This window comes from Oncorhynchus kisutch, linkage group LG20, assembly GCF_002021735.2.
Source record: "Oncorhynchus kisutch isolate 150728-3 linkage group LG20, Okis_V2, whole genome shotgun sequence".
Classification (NCBI taxonomy): Eukaryota; Metazoa; Chordata; class Actinopteri; order Salmoniformes; family Salmonidae; genus Oncorhynchus; species Oncorhynchus kisutch.
Genome location: NC_034193.2, coordinates 7824991 through 7834068, shown reverse-complemented (window position 1 = coordinate 7834068; position 9078 = coordinate 7824991). Strand labels below are relative to the sequence as shown.

Sequence of the window (9078 nt, the reverse complement as noted above, 5' to 3'; positions counted from 1 at the left end):
ACTTTGGTGCAAAAAGTGCAAATCAATCAATAAATTGTTGCTGTCCTTGGTTTTGAAACTGGTCGTCAGGGCAAGACTCCACTTTCACATCTATTTCCATTGTAATGACTGTAGGCTACCAAGGCACTGTACCTAATAAAGTTTAGCACATTTGAACGAATTTGATCCAGGACTGCATCACCTATGCCTATACATCAGCCAGAGACGCAGTTCTGGATGAGCACACCTTTCGGGGAGAGGACATGTGCCTCAAATTCACACTTCATACTCCTTCCATTAAATCCCTTTGATTGATTTTTAATTGCAAGGTTCAATCTAATACATTACTTTGGATGTGAACTGGCTCACAGCATTTGGAAATAACACACTGTCTAGCACTAGAGGAACATCGATAGGTTTTATTTTTATTGATAAATAAGTGATGGATTTGGATGGAATCACATATTGTGGAAATCAGAGGTCACACAGACAGTAGACACTACCTACACATTCTTAGCCCCCCCCCCCCCCCCCCCCCCCCCCCTCCCCCAGGGGTGCCCATTTACTTTTTTACCCTGGCACTACACTGCTTATACAAATAATCTAAGCTTAATTGTTAAGTTCATTATTTGATTCAGCTGTGCAATGCTAGGGCAAAAAAACAAAATGTGCACTCCTTGGGTGTGAATGAATAAGCTGCTTGGCAGAAGTGCTGCATGAAAAGTTCAGATCCAGCTACTAAAACGGGTTTAGTACAGGGCTGTGATCCATAGGGTAAACCGTAGCAAAACCTTTTTCAAAAAAACAAAACCTGAGTATTTATCATGTTCGAGTCGGCTACCTCCTCGTTTCACTACATTCCACAAATTTTTCTTGCCTACTGAACACAACCCAGGAATCCAATTGGTATGTAGTATAGAACAAGTTTAGACTTGTTGCTTCACCGTTAACAAACTTAGGGCAACGAAGCAATCCTTCCCGACGATTCATCTCCAACTAAGAAACCTCCTTTATCTCCCAAAAAATCCATTGAAAATTGACACCGTTTAAACAATTTGATTTCACAAGTTGAATCAAAACGATCAAATCAAACCTCACCGTTTCCTTGACAACGCTTCAGTAGAACCAGACGTTTTTCCTAACCACATGACCTGACCATGGAAAAACTCTGAGCCCTAGTTATGGTTTTATGGACTATAACTGTGTAAAGTACCTAGTTATGGTTTTATGGACTATTACTGTGTAAAGTACCTAGTTATGGTTTTCAATCAAAAGGTCCAGAGATATCCCTGATCAGGTCCCGTGGTCAGGAAAACTCCCTGAGTATCAACCATAGAGAATGATAGAGGACTCTGGTATCCCAAAAGCCTGTTTTAGCATGGGCAGCGCCATTGAGGACTTTCACCATTTTGAAGTAGTCGACTTCCTATGGGTTAAGGAAGGATCACATGATTCCATCCAAGTCGTGAGGAAGAGTCAGCCAATGAATTATACTCAGGAGTAAACACTTCATCACTGCAGATGGCAGTACAATCACCAACCTGGGTTTAAACAACCCACTCCAAGATGGGAGTATACACCCTTTCAGTTTGTTTACCAACTCATAGAAGTAGTAGAAGAAGAGAATTAACTACTTAAAAATGGAGATGGCCTCAATGGCCCTGCCTGTGTGTTCACATACACCATACTGGAACGGATACAACGTTGTGATGTCTTTACATCTCTATGGTATCAAAACAAAAAACAAAAAACAATTGGGAAGGCAGACATTGATCAAACATACAAGCAAGTCTTCTGCATTCTGAAAATCACTTAACGTACAGAGACCAAAGCTCAATTAAATAAATACAACCAGCCCTGCACTTTATTTTACAGTACTTCCACAGCCCCTGTTTCCTCGATAATCACACTGAAATTATCTACCATCATTCTAGATATTATTACAACTAATTTCAACAATATTTTATAACTGTTTGGTCCTGTGATAAGTGTTGCTTCGATCAATCAATAAATTACAACCAAAAAAAGTGATTATTTGCTTATTAACACAGAGTGTTACCGTTCAATTTTGGAGTAAATACCAAGTGTACACGTGTCGAGTCAACCTCTACCATCCTTTCTGTAGTGAAGAGCACTTGTTGGCGTCCGTATGTTAGCAGTGGCAGTCATGGGAATCAAATGGATGGATGGATGATTGATTGTTCAGGCCTCCTTTCTCTTCATGATGAGGGGACCGACGTTATCCCCCGTCTCCTCGTTATGTTTAGCATGAGCGCCATCGCAGTAGGGAAACTAGGGCCAGAAAAGTTGTTAGAATACAGTAAATACATCTTAAAATTCCAAGTAATAACATTGCCTTAATAGCCTCCAGTCTGTTTTAGTTGGCTGATTCCTCACAACCACATCTTTCCACGCCGTGTCTATGCATTTCTAGTGGTGGAGACATGACTCATGTATAGGAGCCAAGTCTCAATACTTCTCTCTGATTCATTTCCACCAAACGTAAACCATTCAAAGAGTATCAGATCGATGGCGAGTATCAGATCGACAGCGAGTATCAGATCGACAGCGAGTATCAGATCGACAGCGAGTATCAGATCGACAGCGAGTATCAGATCGACAGCGAGTATCAGATCGACAGCGAGTATCAGAGTATGAGGTCGACAGCGAGTATCAGAGTATCAGATCGACAGCGAGTATCAGAGTATCAGATCGACAGCGAGTATCAGATCGACAGCGAGTATCAGATCGACAGCGAGTATCAGATCGACAGCGAGTATCAGATCGACAGCGAGTATCAGAGTATCAGATCGACAGCGAGTATCAGAGTATCAGATCGACAGCGAGTATCAGAGTATCAGATCGACAGCGAGTATCAGAGTATCAGATCGACAGCGAGTATCAGAGTATCAGATCGACAGCGAGCACTACCTTCTTGGACCTCCAACACCTGCAGTACACCGCCTTGTCCCCGAGATCTTCGATGTCAAAAGCATGCACCACTTTGGGGTCGTCTTTCTGCAGGTCCAGGTTGACCTTGGGCTTGACACCTGACCCCTTGGAGAGGTACTGGAAGAGGAGGATGCCCGCAGCTGTAGCTCCTGCAGTCACGCCGATGGCTGCCACCAATTCAGCTGTAAAACAGAAAACAGAAACTTAAGACAGGCTGCTTTGTGTGATGTATTGTTGTCTCTACCTTCGTGCCCTTTGTGCTGTTGTCTGTGGCCAATAATGTTTGTACCCTGTTTTGTGCTGCTAACATGTTGTTCTGCTGCCATGTTGTGTTACTACCGTGTTGTTGTCATGTGTTGCTACCATGCTGTGTTGTCATGTGTTGCTGCCATGCTGTGTTGTCATGTGTTGCTGCCATGCTGTGTTGTTGTCTTAGGTCTCTATTTTTGTAGTGTTGTGTTGTCTCTCTTGTCATGATGTGTGTTTTGTCCTACATTTTTATTTTTGATCCCAGCCCCCGTCCCGCAGGAGGCCTTTTGGTTGGCCGTCATTGTAAATAATAACTTGTTCTTAACCGACTTGCCTAGTTAAATAAATGTAATTTAAAAAATTTAAAAATACTTAAGACTATGATCCAGTATCTAGTTCAGGTAGGGCTCCAACCCTACCTAATAAGAACAATACATTCTAATGTATTGCATTGCCTCTGTAAAGAATCCATACCTTGCAGTTGTCACATTTTGTTGCTTTAACGTTGATACATTTAATGGAATGGTGGCTGCTTGCCAGAAGATACCCACCCTTCCGTTATGCTTGTTTACACTGTGATGCACGGGAGGTCAGAACGCAATCATTAGGACACGGTGGAGCCGGTGCGAGATAGGGGGTCGAAGAACACCTCAATGCAAGGATGGGACATGCCATTGTAATCCATATTTTATCTTTATCCACACTGATACATCGAGAAGATTGTTTTCCTGGAAAACTGCCCTTTTCATCCTCATGCTAGTTACCAGTTGCCACCGCAGCCATTTTGGAATGTCAGGGTCAGCCAATCAGCTCCTTTGTTCAACGTATCGTGCCATTCCATAATGGTTGCTGTGGCTACTGGTATTTATATTTTATTACCCATTTTTCTTCCCAATTTCGTGACATTCAATTGGTAGTTACAGTCTTGTCCCATTACTGCAACCCCCGTACGGACTCGGGAGAGGCGAATGTCGAGAGACATGCGTCCTCGGAAACATGACCCTGCCTAGCCGCACTGCTTCTTGACACACTGCTCGCTTAACTCGGAAGCCAGCTGCTAGAGTTCGATGGGACAAGGACCTCCCGGGCCGGTCAAACCCTCCCCTAACCCGGACAACGCTGGGCCAATTGTGCGCCGCCTCATGGGTCTCCCGGTCACGGCCGGCTGCGACACAGGCTGGGATCAAACCCGGGTCTGTAGTGACGCCTCAAGCACAGCGATGCAGTGTCTTAGACCGCTGCACCATTCAGGAGGCAGGCTCCTGGTATTATTGACAGTAGTATTTCAATCTGAAGGAGGTATGGTTTGAAGTAACTGAAATGCACCTGAAAGGTATTGGGAAGTTCAGAAGATGATGTGGTAAGATCTTCTGTGTAGAAGATATATTTCCCCCAGTCTGATTTATTGCCTGGTTTTGTCGACTCAGTTCTAATGGGTTGTCGGCATAGTAGAGTGTAGTATGTGTTCCTGAGAGTCTTACCTTTCAGTAAAGGGGTCATAATATTTTGTAGCATAAACCATTCAAAAGAGACACATTTGTTGGAAGAAAACAGAAAACCGCTCTGTTTATTACAACCGCATATAGAAGCTACAGGATACCGGCATAAGCTCGGTTCTATGAACCGTGCACACATTTTCTCTCGCGACCCCATTTCAAATCAAGTCACGAACCCTAGCTTGGGAATCCCTGCCTTACAGAGAAATACTTTTCTCGGCCTCATATGAACCCTTTTTCTATAACGTTATGGAGCGAAATTAAGAAGGAATGTCGACGTGACCTGTAGCGACATAAAATGCTAAATGTTGCAGGAGAAAAAGATCATCGCCACATCATTTTCCATCAATGGATGTCGATTTAACTTTAATCATTTTTGCGCATAACTATAAATACATCCGACAGGAGAGTTTTAGTGATGAGTTTGTGTCTCTCTGGACAGAGGATCTCGAATAGTATTGGCAAGATGTTAACTAAACTGAAAAATGTATCAAATTGACAGACTAATTTATTCAACCTGAATTGCAAGGCGATTTCAAGGTAAGAAGTGCTTGTATTGCCTAATAGCCTATACATTAATGCTGGAATAGGCTACTGATGATGGGGACTTAATTTCAATCACTGAATGAATCAAATATGAATCATATGAACTGAATAAACTTGTCAACAACAACCAGTGTTTGGCTTTTTACTTTAGCCTAACTGACTGACTTGTTTCTGTCAATCTAATGCAACCATTCAAACAGCTGTTCTGCAAATTGCAATAGAGGCGAGCTGTGACCATGATCAAAATTGATAATTTCCAAATGAATTAACTAAACTTGGACATTAACAATCGCATAATAACAGAAGGCTACAGCAGCAATAAGCAATAAACTGAAGTTATAGGCCATTTATTAAATCCTTTGCCAGCTCCAGGTAGGATACACAAGTGCCAAAAATTGATTTGCAATGAATGACTCTGGTGATTTCGCCATTCCAAAATATTTATTTTATCAAATGCAGGCTATAGTAGCCTAGAATGGCATCGAAATGAATGTGATGGCCAGATGCAAATGTTTCAATGCCCCTATTTAATGTCCGTTTCATTGTGAACTTTTCCCCATAATAGAAGCACAAGACGGAGTTTCATAACTTCCACTTCAAATATCCAATCGCGCAGCTCTCGATAATTAACAACAGAGCAAAACCCTTAACTCGCTTGATACGGTTTCCCATAAAAACAAAGTCGAAATAAAATAATAATTTAATTAAAACCACCTCTTCCGAGCGAGTTCACCTAAAAAGTCAATTTAATAAACAGTTTTCCCAGTTCGTTTTGTCGCAGTTATTTCTTGACACGCATCATAATAATTTATTTCATGGGAAAAGGGTTTTGTGAACTCTTTAGTAACTGCCTGGATGAGCAAAAAAAACAGGAGGCAACAAGTCAAGGTCGCAGTCTTACGAAATGACAGGCATGCAAACTATTATGCCATCGTACTAAACTTTTACAGATGACATTAACCAATGTCATAAACTAGCTAATTTTCCCCCCGGAAAACAGTTTTCGTAGCTAAGTACGTAAAGTTAGCTAGCTATAGCTGTCAAACTAGCTTCAACTTGTTTGCTAGTTAGCATGGCATATTTACCTTTTGACAGGGAAACGTTGTTAGAACTCATGGTTTGTAACTATACGATTGATCCAAGGCAGTTTTGTGGAGAAGGTGTAGCAAACTATCGGTATGGCTCAAATCCTGCGTAGTAACTGGCACATATTTTAGATTAATTTGAAAATGTGAACACGCAGCTAACTATATTAGCTTTATGGCAGCAGCATTAGTGTCCCAGCAGCAACATTAAGATTACCGGATTTCCGATTTTGCCTTCAAAATAAAAGTCTGTGGTAAAACGCTATGTGTATATGAGACGAAATCAATCATTTTTACAGCTTTGCATAGTGCATGATGTCAAAATAATGTCACAAAATTATAACTACATCAGGGGAAGAGTCTAAGTTAAAGAAAATTGCTACTTTATAAAAAATAGATAATATAAGGTGGAGCACATTGAGAAATGGTGCTTAAAGTAAATTAGTGTAAAGAAAATATATATATTCTACAAACGCTATTGATCTAGTGCTAGAGCAAGCACCTGGATAATCATCAAGACTCTTGGAAGAAGGTTCTATGGAAAGATGATTCAAAAGTATAACTTTTTGGATGAGATGGGTCCCATTAATGGCGAAAACCAAACACTGCATTCCAGAGTAAGAACCTCATACCAACGGTGAAGCATGGTGGTGGTAGTGTGATGGTTTAGGGGATGCTTTGTGTCTCAGGACCTGGACAACTTGCCTTAATAGAAGGAACCATGAATTCTGCTCTGTATCAGAATTCTACAGGAGAATGTCAGGCCATCCGTCAGGGAGCTGAAGCTGAAGTGCAGCTGGGTCATGCAGCAAGACAATGATCCTAAACACACAATTAAGTCTACATGAAAATGGCTAAAAAGCAACACATTTGAAGTTTTGGAATAGCCTAGTAAAATTCCAGACCTAATCCCAATTAAGATGTTGTGGCAGAATTCGAAACGAGTAGTTCATTATATGTTTCCTAGAATCACACAAAAAATAATAATGTTATCGTATTCACAGGAGGCACGACACACCTATTTGTGTACACCGAGTCACAATCCATATTTTCAGTTTGCATTTGGTAAACTGGGACAGCAGCTTACATAAACTGGGACACCATTATTATAGTCCTAATTGTATTCCAATGGCAATTCAATACGCTTTTGTGTGATTAGGAAACATCTGAGGATTTCAGAAGTGCATCATGTGTTGGGCTAGTGTGTGTGTTGGGCTAGTTAGTATGTGTGTTGGGCTAGTTAGTATGTGTGTTGGGCTAGTTAGTATGTGTGTTGGGCTAGTTAGTATGTGTGTTGGGCCCATCATGTGTTGGGCTAGTATGTGTGTTGGGCTAGTTAGTATGTGTGTTGGGCTAGTATGTGTGTTGGGCTAGTTAGTATGTGTGTTGGGCCCATCATGTGTTGGGCTAGTTAGTATGTGTGTTGGGCTAGTGTGTGTGTTGGGCTAGTTAGTATGTGTGTTGGGCTAGTTAGTATGTGTGTTGGGCTAGTTAGTATGTGTTGGGCCCATCATGTGTTGGGCTAGTATGTGTGTTGGGCTAGTTAGTATGTGTGTTGGGCTAGTATGTGTGTTGGGCTAGTATGTGTGTTGGGCTAGTATGTGTGTTGGGCTAGTTAGTATGTGTGTTGGGCCCATCATGTGTTGGGCTAGTTAGTATGTGTGTTGGGCAATTATGTGTGTTGGGCCAGTATGTGTTGGGCTAGTTAGTATGTGTTGGGCCATCATGTGTTGGGCTAGTATGTGTGTTGGGCTAGTATTTGTATTGGGCTAGTTAGTATGTGTGTTGGGCTAGTTAGTATGTGTTGGGGCCCATCATGTGTTGGGCTAGTATGTGTGTGTGTTGGGCTAGTATGTGTGTGTGTTGGGCCACCATGTGTTGGGCTAGTTAGTATGTGTGTTGGGCCACCATGTGTTGGGCTAGTATGTGTGTTGGGCTAGTTAGTATGTGTGTTGGGCTAGTATGTGTGTTGGGCTAGTTAGTATGTGTGTTGGGCCACCATGTGTTGGGCTAGTATGTGCGTTGGGCTAGTTAGTATGTGTGTTGGGCCACCATGTGTTGGGCTAGTATGTGTGTTGGGCTAGTATGTGTGTTGGGCCACCATGTGTTGGGCTAGTATGTGTGTTGGGCCACCATGTATTGGGCTAGTATGTGTGTTGGGCCATCATGTATTGGGCTAGTATGTGTGTTGGGCTAGTATGTGTGTTGGGCCATCATGTATTGGGCTAGTATGTGTGTTGGGCTAGTATGTGTATTGGGCTAGTATGTGTATTGGGCTAGTATGTGTATTGGGCCACCATGTATTGGGCTAGTATGTGTGTTGGGCCATCATGTATTGGGCTAGTATGTGTGTTGGGCTAGTATGTGTGTTGGGCCATCATGTATTGGGCTAGTATGTGTGTTGGGCTAGTATGTGTATTGGGCTAGTATGTGTATTGGGCTAGTATGTGTGTTGGGCCATCATGTATTGGGCTAGTATGTGTGTTGGGCTAGTATGTGTGTTGGGCCATCATGTATTGGGCTAGTATGTGTGTTGGGCTAGTATGTGTGTTGGGCTAGTATGTGTGTTGGGCCATCATGTATTGGGCTAGTATGTGTGTTGGGCTAGTATGTGTATTGGGCTAGTATGTGTATTGGGCTAGTATGTGTGTTGGGCCACCATGAATTGGGCTAGTATGTGTGTTGGGCCATCATGTTTTGGGCTAGTATGTTGGATAGATGTCACTCAGAAGACAGAAATGCACTAGTAACAGTACTACAAGAACCAAGAG

The 9078-nt window shown here is 42.2% G+C and overlaps 1 protein-coding gene across 1 annotated transcript; it reads right to left on the bottom strand.

Annotated features, from left to right (window-relative positions):
- Nucleotides 1–378: 378 nt before the first annotated feature.
- Nucleotides 379–6530, bottom strand: LOC109865461 (CDGSH iron-sulfur domain-containing protein 1). The gene is made up of 3 exons (XM_020453681.2): nt 6308–6530; nt 2911–3113; nt 379–2271 (listed from the first exon to the last, which is right to left on the bottom strand). Exons 1-3 carry the CDS (start codon nt 6336–6338, stop codon nt 2182–2184), a joined length of 324 nt encoding a protein of 107 aa, XP_020309270.1. The 5' UTR covers nt 6339–6530; the 3' UTR covers nt 379–2181.
- Nucleotides 6531–9078: the final 2548 nt, after the last annotated feature.

Bases quoted from the DNA above. Each gene is read 5' to 3' on its own strand.
- LOC109865461 (XM_020453681.2), bottom strand. From the start codon at position 6,338: ATGAGTTCTAACAACGTTTCCCTGTCAAAAG. The intron at 3,114-6,307 runs GTAAATATGCCA...TCTGTTTTACAG, and splicing joins CAACGTTTCCCTGTCAAAAG to CTGAATTGGTGGCAGCCATC. The intron at 2,272-2,910 runs GTAGTGCTCGCT...TTCTGGCCCTAG, and splicing joins GGTGTTGGAGGTCCAAGAAG to TTTCCCTACTGCGATGGCGC.